This window comes from Centroberyx gerrardi, chromosome 5, assembly GCF_048128805.1.
Source record: "Centroberyx gerrardi isolate f3 chromosome 5, fCenGer3.hap1.cur.20231027, whole genome shotgun sequence".
NCBI lineage: Eukaryota > Metazoa > Chordata > Actinopteri > Beryciformes > Berycidae > Centroberyx > Centroberyx gerrardi.
Window position 1 is genome coordinate 22,072,868 of NC_136001.1, and position 25,381 is coordinate 22,098,248.

A 25,381-nucleotide genomic window follows, 5' to 3' on the forward strand; every position below is an offset into this window, starting at 1 on the left:
AGTCTGCACTGGGGAGAATCAGTTGAATATTTGTAACTAGTTTATTTGGTTAGGTTGGTTGTTTAGGATTTTTTTATATATATATATAATATTCAAAAGTGCTAACAGCACATGCTGTAAGATTTGGTTAGTTTTTATGGGAGGACCAACCCACCGTAAGAAGCAGTAGGGGGCGGTAATGCATTTTAACGTTGGATACCTACTGCCATTTGTAAATAAGAGGCAGAAGAAGAAAGAATGGCAGAGAAGCTAAGGTTAGCAGCTTGTAGGCATAAAGATATGTATGTAGCCAGTTAGCCATGTAGCTAAACCATTTAGCTCAGGTAACGTTAACCGTTGTATTGATAGTAACATAACATTCAAACGTCATAAATAGGGCACTCAGACTCAAAGTAACGGATCAGCTACTAAAACTGAGGAAAGTAATACGGAAAGGTGAGTCGCAAGACGTAACGTTAATTAGCATAATAGTGGCTAGCTAACGTTAACCATCGAAGAAATGTAGAGTTGGCTAATGCTAGCTAGCTAACTAACGTTATTTTGAGAAGGATACACTAACATTGACTAGCCAAAAACCCTATCAAAACGCAGAATATAACATTATCTTTGGCTAGCTTGTTCGCTAACGTTAGTAATTGTATTCATCCCGCCTTAAACATCAGCTATTAAAGCTAGCTAACGTTACTTCATACCGATCATCTACCCTGAAAGGCCTTGACGCTACATGTAAACAAAGGTAAGTTAGTTAGCCAGCCTCTGCTCCTGACTCGTGTAAACAAAAGGATGCCTGCCTAGCCACCTGAAGCGAGCTAACATGCACAGAATCGTAAAGTAAAAATGTGGAGGGATTTAATCAATTCCGTCGGGTTATTTGTACCTTTAGTTGAGTAGAAATACCATTAAGATAAGTTAACTAATCTGTTTATGATAAAGGGATTGCGTGAGTTCTAATAACACTGGCGAGTGCAGGGTTTTCCGTGCATAGTAACCTTTAAGGTGCGCCCCTAAAATGTATTTTTTGAGTACCTAAAGGGAAACTGCACGTCAATGTGTAATGCTCCTAATTTCTTCAGACCAATCGCCCCCAACCTATGCTGCCAACTACGCATTCCCAAAAGCCAAAAATTACCCTGGATTGCAATAATCATGGGCAGCCTGAAGCCAGCAAAAGCTTGTACTCCAGAGAAAAATAAACTATGAATTAAATGACAGCTTCATAATATAAGTAGTAGAAATTATATCTAAACTCACTGCATGTCTTGAGTTTGCTACTCTGAGAAATCTTAAATTTACTTATATTGAGCTATGTGTTTCATGCTGTCAATGAACAGATGCAGGCAGGTGCACCTGTGGTTGGTACGCCCATGGCAGTAGCTGGTGCTCAGAGTCGGTCAGAGGACGAGGAGTCACTGGGAATAAAAGATGTGAAAAGGACAGCAACACAAGCTTTTGGTGGTGGTGTTCCCAAACGCAGAAGTTCCTCCAGGTTTGATTGATACCTTTGTTTACTGTACTGTGCATAAAAGGAAATAGACATATTTCTGTTCGTGTCTGCTCAAGCTATTTGATGTAGTATTTCTGTAGTGCATCAGCTACTGTTAAATGTATAAAGAATTGCTGTGTAAACTTTGACACAATAATGTCCTCAGGTCAATAAAGAGGAAGAAGTTTGATGATGAGCTGGTGGAAAGCAGTCTGGTCAAGTCATCCAGTAGAGTCAAAGGCCCACCGGTCATAGAGCCAGTCCGCTGCTCAGGGAGTGAGCCTTCATCCAACGAGAAAAAAAAGGTACAGAGGAGCATTGAAATACATGGATTCCCAAAGGATCGCATACTGGCTGAGACAGAACTTGTATAGATTTGATGGCTAACTCTTCTACCTTCACACTCCTCTGTCAGGTGGCAAAATCCAGCACTGCCCTCACACCGCCACTCACCATGGTGATAGCTCCTGCACCTATCACCAAAAGGGTGAAGAAAAGCAAGCAGCCTCTACAAATCACAAAAGACCTGGGCCGGTGGAAATCTACTGATGACCTACTGCTTATAAATGCAGTGTTGCAGGTGAGTAGCATAAGAATGAAGATCACTGTTAAGAAAGACAGACATGGGGCAATAATTAATGCAAAGATTAGTTTGCTTGTATGAATCTGTTGTCAGTTCATGATTTGATGAAGCATCAGTAAGGGCTGTGTCCACTGATAACTGTCTAGCAAGAAGTGTTAAACAGATTAGTTAAAATATATTTAAATTAATGTGGACTAAGGTGTGTCTGTCTGTCTGTCTGTCTGTCTGTCTGTCTCCAGACCACAGACCTAACCTCTGTTCATTTGGGGGTCAAGTTCAGCTGTCGTTTCACCTTGCGGGAGATTAAAGAGAGGTGGTACGCTCTCCTCTATGATCCTGTCATCTCAAAGTAAGAAACCATTACGGCAGCAGCTTCCCTTTCCCCCTGCATCTGTATATTTCTCTCTTTCCTTACACCTCTCTCACTACCCTCACAACACTTTGTTGAACGCCTTCTCACAATTGTATGTCTGTTTAAGGCTGGCATGGCAGGCCATGCGACAGCTCCATCCAGAGGCCATCGCTGCGATCCAGAGCAAAGCTCTCTTCAGTCAGGCGGAGGAGGCGCTGTTGGCTAAGATTGGTTCTGTAAGTGAATTTGAGGATTTATATTGGGATATTATTTGACATAAACTTATCTAACCTGACAAGGCAAATTATTGACGAATGGTCAATAATGGTCAGTGGGGGGGGGGGGGAGCCAACTTGCATCACGCAGACTTTTTTTTTTAAGCAATCATAGGTTTAAGACACTGAATGAAATATAAAATATGCTTATACTTTGGAATTTATAAATACATTGTTTTGTTTTTTTAAACATTTTTTAAACATTATTGTCATGTTACATTAATGCTTGATAAATTCATTGAATTCCTAGTTTAATAATACATATACTATAATAGTGGTAGAATAAATGACTAATTTCTGTCAGTTTTTAGTGGCTGGCAGAAACGTCATGTCGAGAAATTAATGGATTAAGGATTTGGTTAGCACATTTAAGACTGTCACCTTAAAATTTTCTGTTCAGAAAAAATTTGTAATTTATGTTTTCTTCAAAATAACTTTCATATCTAATATCTAGAACATAGAACCAACCTCAGCTTCTCCCAGTTCAGTCCCACACAAAAGCACTCAATACAAATCATCAGGGTTCACTATTATTTATTATTATTTTCAACGCTATAAGGCATATCCATCCATTAGGAATTGTTTTTAAAAACTCTATTCAGCTGTTATTATTCGGTCAAATGTTCAACCTCTAAATGAAATACTTACACTGTGCAGTGATTCTTTCCAAAATAAGCAGTTGAATGGTTTTTTACCAGCTCATGACATACAACATACCTTTTAATGTATGCATTTGGTTGCTGTGTATGTAATAACAAGAGATTTCATGTTTCTCATTGAATAGACTAGTCAGCCCAAACTGGAGGTGTTCCAGGAGCTCCTGAACAAGCACCCCAGTGTGTTTCACCCTTCTCGCACCCCCAAGAGCCTGCTGGTGCACTGGCAGCTGCTCAAGCAATACTACCTTCTAGACGACCAGAGTGGTGAGTTGACCTGGCCACACAGAGAGTCAAGCTAACTAGCATAATACTCAAAACATCAGGCAAAGGTTAATTTTGCTTTAACATTTAGGCATATAGATTTAAATATAAAAGATACATCTGTTAAGGGGGTTCTTGAGCAGTGAGCCACCAACATGACCATCCTGGTAATCTATAGTGACTTCACTCACTAAATTTTATTTTCTTTCTAGTTGTATGAAAATCATACATTTTGCACATATCACTTTTAAGAAATAATTTGTCCTATTTGAAATCAATAAAAAAAAAAATAAAAGAAAGCTGGAATGCTGAGAGACCACACACTCCAGGAAGCAGATAATGTCAGAGCTTGGCAGCTGACTGAGTCCCACTGAATAATTGTATTGAGTATTGAAAATGTCAAATATGCCAAGAGCTGGGACATTGCAAATGAACAAAAAATGTAACATTTGACAAATATTAGGCATGGAAATTGCGTTACACTTCATTGAATAGGCACGGTGTCATATAATTTTATTAGTGTGAAATATGTGGGAGCCCTGGATGTTGTTTTCTTAAAGGTAGCGATGATTGTAGCAGCTCCATATTTGAAACAATCTTGTTTGTTCTGCTTATGTGTTGCAGTCCAGCCTCTCCCCAAAGGTGACCAGGTCCTCAACTTCTCTGATGCTGAGCAGATGGTTGATGATGCAAAGTTAAAGTATGGAAGGATAATACGAATAAATGATTTTTCATATTCTCACTGCAATACATCCATGAATTTCTAGTGCTCATCAGTTACTCTGTTTCTCTTTACCTAGGGAGAGCAGAGATGAGGTGTTGGAGCACGGTAAGCAATCTAGATTGTAAACAAACACATTGCATGAAATTTCACTTGCAGGACTGAGATAAGAATGCAGCTTTAACTTGCAAAAATAAAATAAAATAAAATATTTATTGTTTACATATACCTCTTTACACCCTGTTTTCCCCATCCTCCCCTTCAGAGCTGATGATTTCCGATCGTCACCAGAAAAGAGAGATTAGACAATTAGAGCAGGAGTTGCCACGTTGGCAGGTCCTTGTGGACAGCATTACAGGTAGGTAGACTTTCACTCACTAAGGACGGGCAGAGAGCAGTTTTTTGGCTGTATTGGTTTTGCGGAATCCATGTTGGTGAAACATTTGTGTGTGTGTGTGTGTCCGTGTCACCAGGGATGAACTTGCCAGACTTTGACAACCAGACACTAGCAGCACTAAGAGGACGAATGGTACGCTACCTCATGAGATCCCGAGAGGTAAGTCATGTCATTCAGAAACAGTTGGTACAGAGCAACACTGCTGAGGTGCCGTTTGTGAGCAGAAATAGGACTTTTTTGGAAGGAATTTCTTATTCTGTGAAGGTTTTTTTTTTTTTTTTTCTTCATCATGATGTCTTTCTATCCGTGTTCCCACAGATTACCTTGGGCAGGGCAACCAAGGACAAACAGATAGATGTAGATCTGTCACTAGAAGGGCCTGCCTGGAAAATATCTAGGAAACAAGGTGACTTAACTATTATCTTGCAGTAACATTATACCTGCAAAATGCTTTTCAAATAATTTACTGCTGTTACTGACAGCAATTGGGAGAATGGGAAAGGGAAGCAATGCTATATATCCAATTTCCAAATGTTCCCATCAGTGATGGGAACATTTGAGCACATTACACTTGGATTTTTTTTAAGTGTATTTTGATGTTATTTAGATAGCCTAATGGTTACCTCATCTGTTGGATTTTTGTCAGTCACCTCATTTGTGGTGTGGCCAAGAGTGCAAGAAATGCAGTGATAACGTAAACACAACTGTGTGACATCTGAAAGGTGCAGGCTTATGCAAACTAAGGATAAATATTGTAGCTGAAATACAAAATATATGCACTGGGACAACTGATGCTAATGTATGATGATGTTAACATGATGTTAAAATGATGTTAAATTTCTAGATAAAATTTGAACAGAAGAAATGAAAAAGATTTACAAAAGTTTCCTATGGGATCTTAAAAGAAAGCACCAGAAGGTGGAAGCGTCTTTTAATCTATTATGAGTGGCTGGCAACATACTTAGAACAGACACTTAGTGTTTCATCACTGCTCCTTCACAGTATTCTGTTTGGGAAAAAAACAGAAAATATGTTATACAGGAACAAGCTTGTGTGTGTGTGACCAATGTTATATCTCAAAATATCAAGGCCTTTTGATGGTTTTAAACAGACTATATTCATCATGTTATGAGCATCTGCCTGCATCTGATGTAAATTAAAAATCTATGTTCATACATTGATTTGCAGGGATTATTAAACTGAAGAACAATGGAGACTTCTTCATTGCCAATGAGGGCAGACGACCCATCTATATAGATGGCAGACCAGTTCTGTCAGGCAACAAGTGGAAACTAAACAACAACTCTGTGGTGGAGGTGTGTGGAGAGTGCCGATACAGTGGGATATGATTTAAAAAAAACAATAATCATTATACATTTGAGTGATGATAAGAGACATGGCTCTAACAATACATCTGTCTCTTCAGATTGCAGGTCTTCGCTTTGTGTTTCTAATTAACCTAGAACTCATTTCACTGATCAAAGCTGAAGCAGCCAAGATGACACAGCAGTGAATGTCCACCATCCAGCACAAGAGTGGGAACACAGGCTGTGGCAGACAGATGGAACCAGGCAGTCCAGACTGACCAGTAGTTGTCCTCATGAGGCACATCAGTCCTCACAAGACCGTGGCTGACATTGGCCATGTTAACAAACTAAAATGTGAATTTTAAGCAGCCCATTCGGCTAGAACTACATCCTGGAGCAAGATAATTGCAGGTTTTGCTGGATATTTGGGTGTTTTCCATGTTGTAATGTAGATACTTCCATGGTAGAGCCTTGTTTATCCAATTTTTCAAAATATTGAATTGTATTTAAATTCTGTACTAAAGCTTTTTCAAATATTAAACTTGTATACACATACATCCTGAAATGCTCTGTACTTTCCAATTCACAATTTAAACAGGACACAATGTCCGGAGGAGTAAAGTATTGGGAAGCTGCTCATTGGACGGAGCTCTGAATACAAAATCATGAAGGAAAAACCCAGGCACTCTACCTCAGTAAAAAAATGAAATATGGCTTTATTAAGGTGGCATTCCAACAATCTAAAAACATATTAGCCACTTGTGTGTTTCGGTTGAGGGCCTTCACCTGAGTGTGTGGCTAATATGTTTTTAGATTTCCTTGTTACTGTCAATTTATGAAGAACGCCACCCTCAGCCAGTGTCCCGCCACCCCCTGCCCCTTTCCCCATCCCACCCTAAACCTTACTAAAATGTGTAACATACTGCTAGGTGAAGGTGATAATGGCAATTTATTACCGGTCAAAGAAAACACAGTAAGTGTCTATCCAGTAGAGAAACTGGCATATTCAGTCCAGACCCAAATCATACAAGCAGACTACAGTAAAGAGTAAGCCTGTAAGACGTGTGTGTGTCTTTGAGAGAGGGGTGTGTGTGTGTACCCGTGAGTGTGTTGGGTGGGGTGTTACTATACTGAACAGTCTGCCTTGTTTCCAGACGTTGATGCTGATAGGCATGGTTACAGTAGGCTATCTGAAACTCCAGACTGATGTCATTTTTCAAAACGTCATCCAAGTGCAGTTGAACTACTTCTTCAAAGTTGTTAGTTTGACACACTTTTTGCTTACATGAGTATGTATAATTTGATATGTGTGTAACTGTGCACAACTCAAATGTTTTGAGTATCCATTTGTGGGATAGAGACAGACTAAAGGAGTTTAGTCTTTAAAATCCGTTTAGTTTCAGTTACACCAATGGTTATGGTCTTATAGTATTTGCCTTCCCTTTTCATACCAACTCTACAGCTGTGTGAGAGCATCTCTGTTTAAACATATGGAAACAAATATTTTGGGCAAACCGCCTTTTCCTGTACAGCTATTCCTTGTCCCATGTGTCACAGACTGGTAGAGAGGCAGACACTGAAGAAGCTGAAGTCAGAACAGGCTGAAGATTGGGAGTCTAGGTGAGTATTGTGTATTTGATTCAGGATCAGAGAGGCCGATGTTACACACCTGTTGTGTTTTTTAATCATGTGTAGTTTATAAACCGTGTATGAAGTGAGACATCTCTGTCATCAAAGTTTACTGGGGCCTGAGCTTCATCTGATGAATCATAATGCAGCTGGACAGAATGCAGCAGAGTTGATAGAATTTAGAATGTCAGTGTCATAAAGGAGCGATTGACCTGAACACAAACAGACTCACAGTTTCATCTCTGATCGGTGTTCACCTGCACATTGAGACAGAAAACTCACGTTGCATTCATTTGGAGAAATATCAACAACATCTGCCTTTTAGAAAGGAAAACATGGAGAGTGATTTCCATCTTGGTAAGCCACATGTATTTATAATTTTATTATTTAACAGAAAAAGATTAGTACAGAGGATTTTGCTGTACAGACAAACAAGAGACAGACAGTCAGGATAGACTAGTTGTTTGTGTTGAAGCATTTGCATATTTTGTGTCCAGTTCTTCCTTAGTTTGATTTACATTGTAAATTCGCAGTTAGATTTGTTGTTGAAACAAAACTATGATGAAAGGCTATGATGAAGCATGTTGACCTTGAATGAAGCTACATCAGGTGGCCTTATGGTTATTTGATTATTAAGATGTTGCCATTGCATTTCTTTCGTTCGATTCAATGCCCTTAATGACGATCGCCATGAAAACATCAACTGCATGTTTGCGAAAGTCCTGAATAAGGAGCAATACCTTTATGCTGAAGCCTCTAGTTTCTCTGGAGTGCCTGCTGAGCTCGACTGTGACCTTTCACCTCAGTCTGCTGTTGGTCTCAGCTCCAAACCTGCTTGTGGATTTGAGAGCCTCAATATATGGGAACCAATAGCCAGCGCAGCTTCATCAGCATACAAACTTCTCTTGGATATGGACAAAGGAGACCTTCCTCCCACAGAGAAAGAGTCTCCTCTCATGACTGAAGACACAGTGTTAGGTAATGCTGGAGCATCCATCCACCCAGCTCAGCATGTTGAGGCTCAATCCAACCTGCTCCGCCTTGTTGAGGCTCCATCCCATGAGGCTCAAATGACTGATGACTTCAAAATCATTGAGAGATTGAGGCTGCTTCAGCACTCCTCCTTTGGTTTTGACGATGACTGCCACCTGGAGGCAGTTGGAAAGAGATACCTCTATGCTCCCCCAGGTGACACATCTGGATTTGTGTCTGACTGCTGCTCACCCTGTGGATCCACTCTGGGCTGCCTGGATGAGTGGGAGCCACTGGTCAAATCCCACTTTGACTTGGAGAAGGGGGGATTTGGTGAGGAGCTCCTCTATGCTTCATCACATCTCTCTAGATTTGTAGTTGACTGCTCCTCACAGCATGGGCTGACTCTGGACCAGCTGGACAAATGGGAACCATTAGTCAGCAGTGATTCTCAACTGATGCAGTTCCTCTCAGTCCTCCTGGAGGAGGAGGAACTTGGTGAAAAGCACATCTCTGCTTCCTCAACAGTGAGTTCTACATTTATGGCTGCCTGCGCTGCACACCATGCTCCTACTCAAGATCATCTTGATGAATGGGAGCCAATCGTAAAAGCTGATTCTAAACTGATGCTGTTCCTCCAGGACTTGGAGAAGGAGGACGAACAATGTCCTTTTATCATCAAGAGGGAAACGGTCAACTCCTGTGCACAGATTGAGGCCGCTGCTGAAAGTTCTGTCCCCGTCCTGCATCAACCTGAATGTTGTGAGGGAACAAAAGTCACTGTCCTCTCTGCTGGACCTGACAATAACTCCACCTCAGAGGAGGCTCTCCCCGTCTCTCTTGCTGAATACTCCCTGATTCACCTGCTGAAGGAAGAATCAGCCAACCTGTTTCAGGAGTCCCAGGCTCCAGCCATCCAGGTTGAGGTCAAAGCTTCACCAAGTCTTGTGGTTGAAACTGTAAAGGACACCAAGGATCTGTCCAGTCTGACCCTGGAAAAGACACTTCCACCCGTCCAACTGGTCAAACCTACAGGACCTCAGAGTTCCAGTGCCAAAGACAGCCTGTCGACAAAACCAAAGAAGAAGAAGTGTGGCTTCTTTTCTTGGCTATCCCACATATTCCGGGGGAAGAACAAGAAATCTGCTGACAACATGGCTGCAACAGCAGAGACGCCGCTCCAACAGACCTGCCAAACAGAAGCAGATGAGCCAAAGTCCTGCTTGACTGCCCTCTCACCTGCAGTCCACTTCTGAACTCCTGTCATCTTCATATCCACTTTACACATTTAACAACTGAATCATTTTTATTTGAATACATTTATTTGCACACTACTGTTATAGTGTCTTTGCACATTTCTTAAAAACACACCTTTATTCCTGCAGCTATGGGAAACCTTTAGCCTAAAGCAGTGAAAGTGTAACAGAATTTGTAAATATATGTTGGCCATTAACATTTTCTTTACCTCAATTACTAACAATATAATCAATATTTATTCTAAATGTGGCTGTTTTTTCACTAAGAGTCCATTTTGCTTTTAATATACCACTTGTTTTCTGTAAAAAAAAAAAAAACACATAAAATTATTATTATTATACAGCCCGCTAATTACGGTGTAACTAGTTTGTAATTATGGGGTACTAGTGCAGGGTAACAAAACAAGAAGTCCGGGAATTAAGGGGTAACAATTTTGTAATTCTGAGAGATTTATAAGGTAGTTATGGTGTAACTATTTTTGTATTTACTGCATACTTGAAAATAATTACAGGGTACAATAACGTAATTAGGACAGGGAAAAATAAATGTTATCGGTGCTTGTGGGCTGTAAAATAAAGCAGTGCTTGTTCCCCTCTTGTTCACCATAATTATAGGGTAAGTACAAGGTTGCCCCACGGTAAATACAGTTTAACAGAAAATCGCATAAGTCCATCTGAATACTTTGGTAATCGGTGCTAGGAGAGGAGACCCTAGACCAGCTGTTTGGTGACATTTCTGTAACAATATACCATACACAAAAAATATGGAACTGCAACACACAGTAACAGACTTAATTGAACATACAAGAGCTTTATTGAATGTAATATACAGTATGTTGAGATTAAATATCAAATATGTCAATTTTATAATATAAAAGGTAAAATAAAAATCTTCCTAATCCTTTTATAAAACAATTTAGGGTCTAAATACTTACTCCATAACTACAGGGAACAAGCACCAATAACATTTGTTTTGTCCCCCCTAATTACGTCATAATTACAATATTGTTACCCCTTAATTCCCGCACTTCTTGTTTTGTTACCCTGTAACTACAGCATTGTTATTTTAGGCTGTAAAATAAAGCGTTACCGATTATAGATGCAAGTGGCCTTTCAGGGTTTTGTATTTCCCCAAACACATCCATAATATTATGAAAATGAATGTAAGAGCTGTGAAGCTCAACTATTGTTTTTAGAGGAATAAGCAAGTCTGGGGAAATAAAGTGCATGCAAGTGAAATTTATTGAGAAGCCATAACAAGTTATGATCCCAAGGATCCAGTCTGAAACTGTTTTGTGTTTCTTTTCCCTGGGGGCTGTACTGCTAAGGAAGCCTAATCCAGGGGTTTCTTTGAGATAGCTGGCTTGACAAAACCTAACAGCGGCAATCCAGGATAACCGGTCTCACAAAGCTGGTTATCAACTCACTCTGTCAGCCCAGGATTTACCTATCCGCTATGAGCGTGTTCACATGAAGGAGGCGGGGTTTGTAACAGAGGCTACAACATGGACAGATCCAGAGCAGCTATTGAGATATATGAGAGAAGATGAAACTATTGATCCCCGTGGGGAAATTAGGTCAGTGCAAAAGTAATATGATTAAATGGGGGAAAAGAAATATCATATAAGCATACAACTAGACTATAAAAAGAAGCAATAAAATTTTTTAGAAAATAACAATAAAAGTAATAGACTATGGATAATTGTGGGATTATGTAAACATGCTGCTGACAATTTCAACACATTAAGTAGACTGAAAGTAGATGTGGGAAAGAAATAGATTGCTAACATTTATGTTCTTCCCCCCAGAACAATTTATTATAAAGAATAAATAAGAACCAATACAGAAACATTGGGACAGTGAAAAGTAACGCTGCTGCCAAGACTAGAGAGGATTGCAGGAGGAGAATTGCAGATGTAAATTCATAAATGAATAGGCTTATCTGTCTGTCATTAAAGCACAGCGGGCATATTCATTGATGATGAGTATAGTGTCATCGCGTTGAGGCTGTGAAAAATTTTCTATTCACAAAGCTGGCTTCATGTTCCTCGGGGCTACACCATCTGATTTCACTGATTAGTTTCCTTCCTCCTCTCTGGCTGGGAGTGTGCTAATCAGTGAAATCAGCTGCTGTAGTGTTGAGTTGGAATGAAAACCTGCATGGTCTTGGCCCTCATGGCACATGGCCCAGTCCTGCTGCCATCAAAATCATCTCAAAACATTTGAATCCAGCCTATTGGGTGCAGACTCTTGGACATAATGAATCAAAAAATATTGATGTCCACACTTACAAAATATATTGAAATGTGTATTTAATGAATAGCTAAAATCTATTAACTTCATAACCCTCTTAATGAGCCAAATATGTGATCATAGTTGCATCTTTGTTTGTTGATATCATAAGGATGACTGGTGGAGGCAGAACTGCCACTTGGTGAATTAGACACAGAATCACAAGTGTCATAGTTTAAGCAATCATCTGATTTCCCCATGGAAGAACACACAGCTGAATAAACAGCATGCAATGTAATCTAGAACTGGAGAATGGGTCTTTCACCTTGAGATGCTGCCCAAATCAGAAAGGACACCATTCACAAGTGTGGTGGCTGCGAGGGATTCTTCAGCTTTACAGTCCTCTGCATTATTCATCTGTTCTTGTCTCAGGACACAGTTGGATAGCTGAAATGATAGATGGTAGGGGTTATTTTAGAGTCGGTCTCAGCATGTCTGCAGAGTGGAGGTGTAGATAGTCTGCGAGAAGTCCTGACCTCTTACTCCAGTCTTTTTTGGTGGTTGTCGATCCATGAGTTTTGTGTGGATACTGTACAACTGAACAGCAGCTGACCAGACACTTGTCTCCAACTTTGGAAAGTTCTCTGAGTGTCCAGACTTTCCTTCCTCTTCTTCTACTTATAAAGTAACTTCTAAAGTAAGTAGTGACAAAGTTCTTAATGATGCTGGTAGCAGCAGAATCTGCTTGTTTAGTGCCAGACTCTTTGGACACCATGTTGATGTCCACAGTTGAAGTGTTCTTTTGACTTTCCTTTGAGGTTTTTTGAAGATTCCCTGGTCTCCATTAGTCATCATGAATAGCTTGGGACATGCACGCAGAAGAACCTTGGGAGCTTGAGTGTCAAATATCTCGATCTTGGAGGTGTGAAATGACATTTTCCACAAACTCATCTTTCTCAGGTGACATGTCTGATTCCATGTTTCCCACAGACACGGTGGGGAAACAGAGCGAAAACTCACAGAGTTTCTCACAATTGAGGATGGAGGAACAAGTGAAAGGTCTATGGAAAAATCACTTCCAACATGTTAATCATTTTCAGTAAAGCAAAAGCGGAGACAAACACACATGGACCAACATCAGGGAGGGGAAACAAGTAGCAACAACCTTGGTCTTATTTGACCTCTGTTATGTTATTGCTGATAGGGTAGTTTTGTTATTAATGCAAGTTATGGCACTTTATTCAGTTGCACTGCCATAGCAGCAAATCATAATATGGTAAAATTGTAATATCCACTCGTAATATCCGATACAGTTTTCCTGGTGTGCTGACTGCAGTGAGACCGCCTCACTGCTCCTGACCAGACAGCCACATGTTGCTGAATACAAACCCTGGCCAGTGCAATCTGAGCTTCTCCCTCAAAGACAGCACTAACAATTACAGACACAGAAACAAACCACAAAACAAAGAAGGAAAGAAAACAACTAATTTGGGGTTTTACTCTATGTGCATCCATCCTTTTTTTTCTTTTTTTTGTGTGTTTTTGTTTCTTTCCTTCTTGAGTGATAGGCTACTGGATGAGGAAAGCTGGGCTGTCCTCCTTCCTTCACTAGAATCAGACTGTTCATGACTGTTCCTCTTGGTCATCTATACCATTTAATATTTCTGGGGCTGGAGTGGAGATCTGTGTAGTATCCCAGACATTGCAACATCCGACTTGATTCCCAATAAATGCCGGTAGCTGTACCATCCTTCAGCCCAGCTTTTGCACTTGGGCTTAATACCTGGATCCATTTTCTGTACCAGTAGACTCCCAAAAAGCCTATTTCTATCACGGGAGCCACCAGGAACACTCCTCGCTCTCCCTCTCTCTCTCTCTCTCGCGCGCGCGCGCGCACACACGATCACACACTGACAGCATGTCATATTTGGACTGCTGATGACCAGATGACCAGCACCTAAAAAGTAGTCACAAAATGACAGTTGCATAAGAAAATACAAGACAACACTAGACTCGAGTTTTATTAACAAAACATCAAGGAGACTACTGTGAGAACACTGAAACAATTTTACAGATTAGCAAACAAATACAAATTATTATAAGATTTTTATCAATAGGTTATTAATAGGTAATTAATAGGTAATTAAATTTTTTACTGAATCTCAATGTGAATTCGCACTGCGATTACAGAGCAAGTGAACCAATAAAAGTGGTCACGCCAAGACAAATTTGCTGCTTTAATATTGGTGACTCAAGAGATCTGAGTTAGTTTCGGCGACAGCTCGATTTCCACCACCAGCGTTCCTGGTGAAAACAAGTGAAGCAGCTGCATCAAGTTGCCAGAGACGAGACAGGCACAATAACACCGGACATCAGGGACATTTACCTCCAAAATAGCAGCACAAAATTGGTCATTTTGTGTTTAATTTTTTTGTGTATTTAGTAGTTAAAATTGACTTTTTAATAGACATCCACTCAAGCTGTGTGGAATATGGTTTGCGATTGAGTCCTTCCTTAATTTTGCCATCTTGCTTAGGCCAATATATGGCTATAGAAGCTGTGAAATTAACTTTTTTTGGGGGGGGGGTAATAAAAACTGCAACTGAACTGTAACTTAATTTACAACAGATACATCCTTAAATGTATTCCTTATTTTTCCTACAGTGTTTGTCCATCGGTGTTTTAATTTGAAAGCTGTGACCGGAAGTCTCGTTTTTTGTTTCGGTGGTTTGACGCGGGTAGAGCACCGGGCTGTGGGGAAGATACACTCCTGTTGATCTGGGGGTGGGCCGAGGTAAAGAAAAAAAAAGGGGCAGTAGCGAAATTCTGGTCAACAAACAGCTGCCTCCTGTTTACGAGTTGCCCTGAACGCCTCTTCATCCGTGTGTTCAACAAGCTGCGTCAACTTTCGGCTGTGCACCACCGTGAAGAGCATCTCTGTATAATCAAGCGTCGGACACAACAGAAGTGAGTAGTTTGCTTTCATTTGGCTGCAGAAACAGAACCCAGCGTTACACCGATGTATGTTCATAAAGTCTCTCTGAACGTACAGCAGAGAGAGAGACTCAGCGGGCCTGGGGAACAAACCACCGACTGTCGGCAGCCGGTCAGGCTAGCTGGCCGCGGCATGCTTGCTAGTGTTACGTTAGCCATGGTGATGAGGAAGCACGTGACAAAGCCAGATTTACTTTTAGTCAGTACTTTCAGCTTCACATTTCATAAAACTGAAATGTAAGGCCTGCAGTACACGCACTATTATTGCTATTACTACTATTGTAGTTGCAGATGCTGCCAAATGCAAATGAGCGTATTTACAGAGAAAACATTACAGTCAGATGTTGAAGACAAATAGGCTACTGCTAATACAACTGTGACAAAAACAAATACTGGATGTCACTTGCTTTTTGTAATAAAGTTAGCGTTTTGACCAGTGGTTTTGACACTGAGTGAGCTCTATGACTATCCAAATAACTATTCAATTTACTTTTATCTTCTGTAAAACCTGTAATTGCTTCATTGATAAAAATGAACAAAAACTAGACGTGGCAGTACAGTCAGACCAGGGGGTCTGCAGAATCCGAAAAAAATAAAATGTTTTCAATTATGTTCTCTGTGTGTTATTTAACGTTAAAGGAATTCAAATCGAATACAGTCAAATAGACTATATCATATTAACTCAAAACATTAACTCTAAATTTTAAAGCTCTATAGTTTTAAGTAAAAGTCTTAAAAATGTGGTTTCTTGCGCTTTTTCCTCACTGAGAAATCTGCTCACTTGTGTAAAACGTGTCCTCTGAAAGGTCTACAATTGTATTAATTCCAGTTGGGCCATTGGTCTCATATTTCATTCTAACTGGCGTTTAAAAGGTTTTTTAAAAAGCCTCAATTGTAACTTGATGAAGCAGACACTCTGTCAGATAGTAATCCATTACAAAGTGTTACTAAAGTTTGTGGAGGGGAAATCAGTCTGATCACATGGTATCAATTTAACTGTGGTAACTACAGTATATGGGTCCATGACCTCCATGTTAGCATTCCCTCAGTGAGTTTTTCTAAAGGAGTTGTTGTGCTTCTGACTGGAAACAGTGGGACTCTCAGGCATGCTACCTTACTGTAAGCAGATACAGGAGTAATGACTTAAAACTGTGCGGTGATAAGCCAGGTGTAAATGATCAATAAAAGTGAGTTAGTCCACATGTTATCTGTAATTTTATGAGTGACCTGTAAGTTGATGGTCAAAGCTGTCATCTAATCGTCTCCCATTCAATAGCGCTGCACAACATTTGATAACAACATGCAGCTTACAAATTTCATTTTATAGCCATTTAAATTTACTTTTGTGCCGTTCTTCCTAGAAAAGCCTGTACTTCCATTCAATTTAGGTGTGAAGCTGGAACATACTGTTATCAGAGATGGCATTCAGAGTGTGTTGATGTATCAGAGGGACTGATGTAGCTGTTAGCTTTGACAAGTGATCATAAAGGCTCCTGTTTTGCCCAAAAATGTTCCACTAAGGCTTTTAAGACATTTGGTCCATGCCTTAGCTCAGGCTGGAGTAGTCTTATTTACACTCATAACTTAATTTCTCTACTGTCACCATTACAAGACATTGTTTATGGAAGAAAACTAAGCCCTGTTTGTCCACGATTTGTCCACTAGAGTATAATCATTCTGCACTGAACTTCACTTGGTTATTTAATTGTACACTGGGGAGGTGCTTGGAGTACCATTATGGAAAGACAATTTTTTATATATATATATTTCAGTGGTTAGGAAAGAGTCAACAGAAGCTACCACTCTCTGAACTGAAGCTAGCCCCCCTCTCTGTTCACACCCCTTGAGCTGGTTGGCTTGTTTTGATGTTTGAAGTAACTGCTGGTTGGTCAGATGAGTAGCAGTAGGTGGGGTTTGAACATCCAACTGGTCCTTCTAACAGGAACGTGTGTTGGCAGTGAAGTGAGAAAACAGATAATGGTAAGTTTGAGTTGTGCCGAAAGAGCTGTATATTGTGATGGGGAAGACCTCATGCTGCTAAATTATGCACACAGTTGCATATTTGTTTTTACTAGCTATCCCAGGTTGCACTCGGTATGTACTAACATGACTGACAAAGTTTATTCAGTAGGACATGAGCACATGACGTTACTGGAGGCTTTAACAGTCATGTAGGTTTAGGAAACAGAAGCTGAAGCCCAGTGACCTGTTTGCACATGGGGTGGCGTTCTAGACACAAACACTGATAAACTCCCCACTCTTGCAATAATGGACAACCCAGTGTTAAGTTTACCCATAGACTGTTTGGCAAAAGAAAACCTTTGTCAATGTGAGCTCACCAGAGTACATTTTACTATTGTGTAATATTTGAAATCGATGGGAGGTATGCCAATTGTTCAAATAGAAATCTAAGCTGTTTTTTTGTAATGGTGCTATCCTGCATTTCCTGAAAGGGATCAATAAAGTGCTATCTTATCTTATGTGCCGTACCACAGTAAGATGATTTTTTCTTTCCTCTTAATTTCTTCCCAGAACATCAATGCAATGCTGCTTCTCAAACGCTGCCAAAGCCTGACTAGAATTGGCCCTCTCAAGACTCAGAGGTACAGTAACAAAATGGCCACTTGTCACAGGTGGTCATAAAACCCTTTCGGACAGCTTACTTTCTTTTGAGGTTTTGTTACAAAAGTTGTTTAAGAACTTTATGGCATAAGTACCTGAGCCTTTTATATAGCTGATGTCTGCTTTGTCCTATCACTGGCATAAAAGGAGATTCATTTTAGCCCCACCTAGCCAAAGGTCTCAATTTGGTAAAGGTTGGTGTGGCATTCAGGTCCCAACAGATGTACTGTGACATATTATACTATGTAAAACACAGTCAGTCATGCTCTGATTCACAGGACTTTCCCACTTATGAAAGTCTGTTTCAATGTTTAGGTTGATCATTACCTAGCAGGAGGAAAAGCAAGAACAATCATTTGCTTCCTTATCTGGGAGCTTCTGTATTACACGTTCTGTCAACATCGTTTTGTAGATATGGTGTCATGAAGATATGCAGAAAAGCTGGTAGAAAACTTCTCACTATAGGCCTACATATTGAAGGAAAAGTGTAACATTGACATTACAGTGTCAAAGTGGCAAGACTTAAAGGTATAATATGTAACATTTCCGCATTAAAATATCTAAAAACGACTAGACCTATGTTATATATATTTTTGAGTTGTGTACTTACATTATCCCAAATGTTTCCAACAATGTTCAACCCCAGTGAAATCCATAATTTTATTCAAGGTAACGGTGCGTTTCATTTGGTTGCCTGTCAATGGCGTCATACCCCCTTTACCCCCTAACTTCCAGGGAAACACGGGAAACACCAGATGATACGTTAGCGAGTGAGGAAGGAAGACGGCGAACTAGCTAGCTAGCCACTCTAGCCACTCTGTTGTTTTTTTCATTCTATTGTTTTTATTGCTCACTCGTGATGGATCCCGATTATTCATTCTCGTTTGCTGCACGTTCTGTCGCCGAAGCTGTCCCCGTAAAAAAAACTCCCATGATCCCACGCTACTTCACGACGTCATCAAACTATGTCTTTTGTTATTGTTTTGATTGAGAGACCCCTAGCAGCAGAAATTACATACTGTGTGTTTAAGTTACTGGCTTAATAGACAAGCAAACAGAAGGAATTGGGCCAACAATCTAGTTGGAACAGTTTATTTTCCTAGCCCTTAAGGTGAATAACCAGTGCACTGGCCAGTGGCCACAGATTATGCATTGCCCCTGCAGGGGAATTGTGTGTTAAGTAAGTAAAAGTAAAAGTAGCACAAACAGCAGGCTATATGGTGTACTCAGAAAATTATTTTATTCAGAGACAAGTTGTTCACAAAAAATGTGTAGGCCTATTCCCAATGTGTGGTAGCCTTTATTCTAAAATGTGCCACAGTTAGTGGAACCCTTGGGTTCCTTTTTTTGGACTCAAATTTAACTTAAAGTTAGTATAAATTTCTGGAAGTATGACCCATATAGCACATGAGACTTATAGTATGACTTTTAGAAGTTGTTTCATGGATCAGTGGCAGACGTTGAATCTTTTATGGGATTTTCTGGGGTTTTCTGACATCTGACAGATATGGCTGTTATTTACTCTGGTATTTACTACACGGTTGACTAGAGTGTATATGAGTTTTCCAAGGGTGTCAATACTTGATAGATAGAGGCGACTCATTACTTAGATTTTCGCATTTATCAGTACATGGCCATCTTCAATAAATAATGGTAATGCAGTTGATGGTCTTTGTAACAACAGACTGAACTTTTTTTTTTATGATTTTTTTTTAATTGTATCTTTTATGTGCAAATACTCACACCCTTGTTTATCTGCTCTTTGCACACTGTACTGAACAGTATACACTGACAGTTTCACTCCAGCCCTAATTTGCTTTACAGTTAAATTTCCATTTTTCAAATTTAGGCATCTGCGAGTGGCACCTACTGTAGCACCGTGTGCAGTTCGCCTCTGGAGCAGCAGCAGTGAGGACCGGAGATCAAGGGAATCGTACCAGCGTGCCCACAGTCCCAGCTGGAAACATGTCCTGGCCGGGCTGCTGGCTGGAACGGGGGCTGTATTGGCTTACGGCCTCCACCACAGCAAGGTTAGAGGGAGACATCATCATTAATGACAATCCAGTCAGTCCAGTGTTTAATTTGCATTAGTGGTGTTCACGGCTATAATTATTATAATGAAAAGTAGACAGACCTCTTTTTTTTTTGTTCCCGGTTCTTGGAGTAAAAAGCCATTTCAAAAAAGCTAGGGATGTGTAGTATGCCATGATATAGATTTTGACAAATGGTGATTGTTATAGAGCTTAATTTCTCAGATTTCAATATATGGGGTGGCGATAGCCGAGAGGTCAGAGAAGCAGGCTTGTGACCTGAGGGTTGCTGGTTCAGAACCTTAAAATGATGTATTACATTAGTCAAGGCAACAGTATGTTTCAGCGAGCTGTTCTTAATAGTGGGAGGCTATGACTTCCAGGAGGCAGTGGAACAGACAGTAGTAGCGTCTGACTGTGGCAAACACATCGGTGGGTTTAGACTTTTCATGGACATTAATGGCGATAGGAAAAAACTAAGAATGAAATTGTCAAATAAATTAATTCATTCAAGATTACACCGGTGTTATCCTTTAGAAATGGACCAAATGTTGATTCAGGATACAAAAACTGTAATAAAATGTATTTGTACTTTGTTGAAAATTGAGACTGATAATTGTGACAAATAATTATGATCACAAAAGAATCTGAATTACCATTTAGCCACAGTTGTATAGCCCCACATGTTTACATTTATGCAATATTTACTTTCTGAGACATACAACCTCCCTTTGGAGAGGAAGATGGATAGACTTTTCGGTGGAAAATCCTGGAAAACTGGTTCCCAGTCTTAATGTCTCAGAAATGTCCTTTTTGATTGATCACAAAGTTGATTCTAGCTCTCCTCCCTCCTGTGCAGGCTGAGCGGGCGGCCACCACTACAGTGCAAACCATAGGCAAGGTCTCCTCTGTTCCCATCTTCAGCCAGAAAGAAGTCACCAAGCACCGCTCTCTGGAAGATGGCGTGTGGGTCACCTACAAAGGCAGCGTCTACGACATTACTGAGTTTGTGGCCATGCACCCTGGTGGTGATAAAATCTTGCTAGCGGCAGGCGGGGCCCTTGAACCGTTCTGGGCGCTGTATGCTGTCCACAGCCAGGACCATGTGCTGGACATCCTTGCAGAATACAAGGTGGGCCAACTGTTGGTTACCAGTGCTGAGTAACGAAAAAAGACCATAAAAAGTCAACATAAACCTTTACTTTGTGTCAGATTGAAAAGTTAATGTTCAAACTCCAGATGATCCAGATGTTATAAGCTGTTCACATGTAATGTTAGAAATATAGCAGTGTTTCCCCTAAGATTTTTTCCATCAGCGGTGTGCATGTATTTTGGGTTCGCAGGTTTACCTGTGACCGGATTCAGCGCACGTTTACACACCCACACATGCACACACGCACACCTGTGTACTAACACCATGACTAAGATCCAAAAATCAAAGAACTGATTTTGAAAATGTGTGCTAGTGTCATCAGTGTCACCCAGTGCCACCCAAACAAATGTATGGATTTCTTCCTATGAAACCAATGAACAAGAATATGAAGAAAAGCTGTCGCGCGCTGGCTGATTTCTTGTCGTTTGCTCAGACCATACAAGTTCATCAAAGCAGGGCATCCAACACACAGCGGAGATAAGAATCGGACAGGAGTAACAAACACTAAAGCACAAGATTCTGAGAACAGCCCCTTAAACATCTATTCAATTTATCCAAATCTGTATCCATCAAACAATGTTTGCCATGACTTTGTAATTTGAAATAATATATGAAGTATAGAGATTGATGTGAACTCATTATCCCACCACAGTTGGACTGTGTTACAAGGTGAGGTCTGGTGAGTGGCTAGTTTTACCTCAGATCAGCAGGAATTTGATCCCATCCAGAACGAACATGTCAGTGATTTTCTCCTTTCTTTTGGTGACCAAAGATATGACAATGTCTGTGTGCTGTTTTAAAAACTGAACCACAAGGAAAAGTGAAGTCGCTGAACTAAAAACCATCAACTGTAGACTAAATACTGGCACTCCCTCAAGTGGCCAAGGAGAGGCATGCTTGGTTGTTGTTTTTTTTCACTTGTCACTTGTCACTGGCCAGCACAACATAATAGGCGGCAGGAAACAGGAGAAAAGAATACCACATGTGCTTGCTTACAGAATGGGAAGGTTGCATTGGTATGCAGCAAGAAAGATGTGTTTGATTTGCATTTTTGGCCAGTTGAGGTATAAGAGAAAAGTCTGTGGGCTAGCTGAAAATGTGTGGTGGGTTGTGGCCTTGTGTTTGTCCCATATGGCCTAGTGAATTTCTTTTGTGTGTTTGTGGTTAATACAAGGTTGGCGAGCTGAGTGCGGAGGACCAGAGGAAGCAGCAGGCTGTTAAATCATCTGACCCCTACTCCTCCGACCCCGACCGCCACCCCGTCCTGCGTATCAACAGCCTCAAGCCCTTCAACGCTGAGCCACCACCTGAAATCCTCTCTGACAACTACATAACACCCTCTGCTATCTTCTTCAAAAGGAACCACTTGCCAGTGCCGCATGTGGATCCTGCTTCATATCAGCTCCAGGTGGAAGGGCTACCTGGAGGGGTGCTGACGCTGTCTTTAGAAGACTTAAAGACACAATTCCCCAAACACACTGTCACCGCCACATTGCAGTGTGCAGGTAACCGCCGCTCTGAGATGAATAAGGTCAAGCAGGTGAAAGGACTCAACTGGGGCATTGCTGCAATCAGTAATGCCACATGGAGCGGCGCGCGGCTGAGGGACGTGCTGCTGGCAGCCGGCTATGGGCCAGACGTGGCCCAGTCGGCTCACCATGTGCAGTTTGAAGGGCTGGACAAAGACGTAACGGGGACCACCTATGGGGCTTCCATCCCTTTAAACAAGGCGGTGAGCGAGGAAGGTGACGTGCTGCTGGCTTATGAAATGAACGGCGAGGATCTTCCTGCCGACCACGGCTATCCCGTCCGAGTTGTTGTACCAGGAACAGTTGGCGCACGCAATGTTAAGTGGCTGGGTAAGATCGTAGTAAGTGCAGAGGAGAGCAGTAGCCACTGGCAGCAGAATGATTACAAGGGCTTCTCCCCTGGCACCGACTGGGATACAGTGGACTTCAAGTCTGCCCCGGCCATCCAGGAGCTGCCCATCCAGTCAGCTATCACCCAGCCGGCGGATGGTGCTGTGGTCGATCGCAGCGCCGAAGAGGTGACGGTGAAGGGCTACGCCTGGAGCGGCGGCGGTCGGGAGGTGGTACGCGTGGATGTCTCTCTGGACGGAGGAAATACGTGGCAGGTGGCCGAGCTGAAGAGCAGTGAGAAGGGACAAGCGCCCGCACCCTCGCCCCCACCGGGACGGGCTTGGGCCTGGAAGCTGTGGGAGCTAACGGCCCCCCTTCCTCCCAAGGCTCAAGAGCTGGAGATAATTTGCAAGGCAGTGGACAACAGCTACAACATGCAGCCAGACTCGGTTGCGCCCATCTGGAATCTGCGGGGTGTGCTGAGTAACGCCTGGCACAGGGTGAAGGTTAAGATCAAAGAGGATGAAGAGGAGGAATAGACTCAAAGTCTTATGTGACGCTTAAGAAAAAAGACCCCGTTTGATGCAAAGACAGCACATTTGGATGCATTACGACTGACAAATATTGTAGGATTTATTTACACACAGCTTTAGAATGTTTATGCAGTCATGTTGCCTGTGAGATTAGAAACAATCTCAGCAAAATACAGAACCAAGATGAAGCAACCAGGTGAGGTGAAGCAGGTAAATAACTGCTTGAGGTCAGACCCAAACATTGCCTCTATTGGTCATTCACTTATACTTTGGTGATTCCAATTAATTATTTAGAGTCTATGTGAAATGGAAAAACGAATAATAGTAAAATATTATTATGTTAAATAATAATGGTATTTTGTAATGTGTGTTGGAATTATTAACCCTGGTTATTAAAATTAAAAGGGATTAATTGTTTAATTATGTATCCGAATTATAAAGTCAAAAATTATATTTTTAGATAATAAATGATGGGCTGTAGTGTTTTTGAGAGGTGTATTCCTGATGCGAAGGGCACGGGAATTTCCAAAAGGAACACTTTACAGAAATCTACCAGAATCTATTTTGTAGAATTTATAGCTCATTCATGTTCATTGCTGTTGGAGGGTTTGCTTTGTTTATTTAAACATGGAATGGCCACTTCCATAGAGAGGTCAAGTGGGATTTACCAGAACCAGAGGCAACTAGGACTATTTAAAACATGGGATTGAGAACATTATTTGTTTATGTGCAACTATAGCTCTGCTGATAAATTACCTCTGTAACTAAGAAGATGTAAAAACTATTTTTATTTTGGAGGAATTTGACAAAGTTAAATGATTAAGTCAGATGCGGCTGACCCATTTAACTTATTCGAATTCTGTTGTGGAAACCAGAATATTTGCCTCTTTTAGAACTTCTGAACAGACAATTGCACAAATGTTCCAGAAAGGAATACAACATTTGAAGTCATTGAAATGCTCACTCATTTATGTTAAACCATTCAAGTCACATTGATATTAAATCAATAAAAGTGATGGAATTCTGTCAGCTGAGCCGTGTGGTTGGCACTTAATGTACTGTGGAATGCACATGGTTGTTGAAGTTGATCAATAAAAAGCGCTCATATTGCACTCATTCTGCTGATAAATAGCAAGCCTATCCACTAACAATGGCGTTGTTTAAAAATAGGACAGTGCATTATTGTTTTGCTTGGAGAATAAATTGCTTAAATGATTCAATTGTTGCTTTGTCCCAGAATTCCTGAAGTGTTGGTTGGTATTCAACAGCTTTCTCTACACTGTAATCCCTTGGCTATAGAGACGCATTACTAAGACACAGACAGCATGCATTACACATACATTTTGTGTGTACAGAAATGGAAAAATAGTTATAAATAGTTAAATTCATATTTTAAGGAATATGCCATAAATAACATGCATTAATGCAATACATGTTATTTATGGCATATTCCTTAAAATATGAATTACTAAGCTTTGCTGTGAGTGCATGTTGGTCCTTACTCAGTTTTTCCACTCTCAGTAAATACACTATGATTAACCATAATGACTCCATGGCCAGTTACTAATTATTAGGTCAAACTTGACTACGGTCTTCATGGAAATATCCAACAGACTTACAGGATTAAAGCAACAGCATAAATTGAGAAATACCATGTAGGCATTGTTGCATCATAAAACTGCAGCCATGGTTCAATAGGAGATTGTTCTGAGTTTATATGATGAATTATGAGACACCATATCAACCTCTGAAGGTCAAAAGATAATTTAAGTTTAGTTTGAAACCTGAGGCAAAATGTTTTAGAAAAACACAACATGTAAAGAAATAATTTTGCATGACAGTAATCCTGCAGATGAGGGTAATGTGGAAAGTGTTTGTACTGATTTTTAATTTTACTATTCAGTTAGCCAGCAGAATCATGACTACAGTCAACTTAGAATTGCCTTTTGTTCTTGAAAGTCAAATTTGAATCACATATGCTTTTTCTACAAGAAGGGTGATTTAAATGTGAAAGTGAAGCCTTTTTTTCTATGATTCATGAACAATGTTATATAATCACGACT

The 25,381-nt window shown here is 40.6% G+C and overlaps 2 protein-coding genes across 2 annotated transcripts; both read left to right on the forward strand.

Moving 5' to 3' along the window:
- The first annotated feature begins 228 nt into the window (after positions 1-228).
- mcrs1 (microspherule protein 1) lies at positions 229-6,593 on the forward strand. Its single transcript, XM_071910669.1, has 14 exons — positions 229-435; positions 1,332-1,486; positions 1,650-1,788; positions 1,899-2,063; positions 2,306-2,415; positions 2,546-2,654; positions 3,478-3,616; positions 4,238-4,313; positions 4,414-4,442; positions 4,600-4,692; positions 4,808-4,890; positions 5,050-5,137; positions 5,920-6,047; positions 6,158-6,593. Exons 2-14 carry the CDS (start codon positions 1,332-1,334, stop codon positions 6,242-6,244), a joined length of 1,401 nt encoding a protein of 466 aa, XP_071766770.1. The 5' UTR covers positions 229-435; the 3' UTR covers positions 6,245-6,593.
- An 8,330-nt stretch (positions 6,594-14,923) lies between these two features.
- On the forward strand, positions 14,924-24,509 carry suox (sulfite oxidase). Its single transcript, XM_071910814.2, has 5 exons — positions 14,924-15,094; positions 17,654-17,724; positions 19,593-19,773; positions 20,633-20,905; positions 22,101-24,509. The coding sequence occupies exons 2-5, from the start codon at positions 17,666-17,668 to the stop codon at positions 23,322-23,324; spliced, it is 1,737 nt and encodes a 578-aa protein (XP_071766915.1). The 5' UTR covers positions 14,924-15,094; positions 17,654-17,665; the 3' UTR covers positions 23,325-24,509.
- The last annotated feature ends 872 nt before the right edge of the window (positions 24,510-25,381 follow it).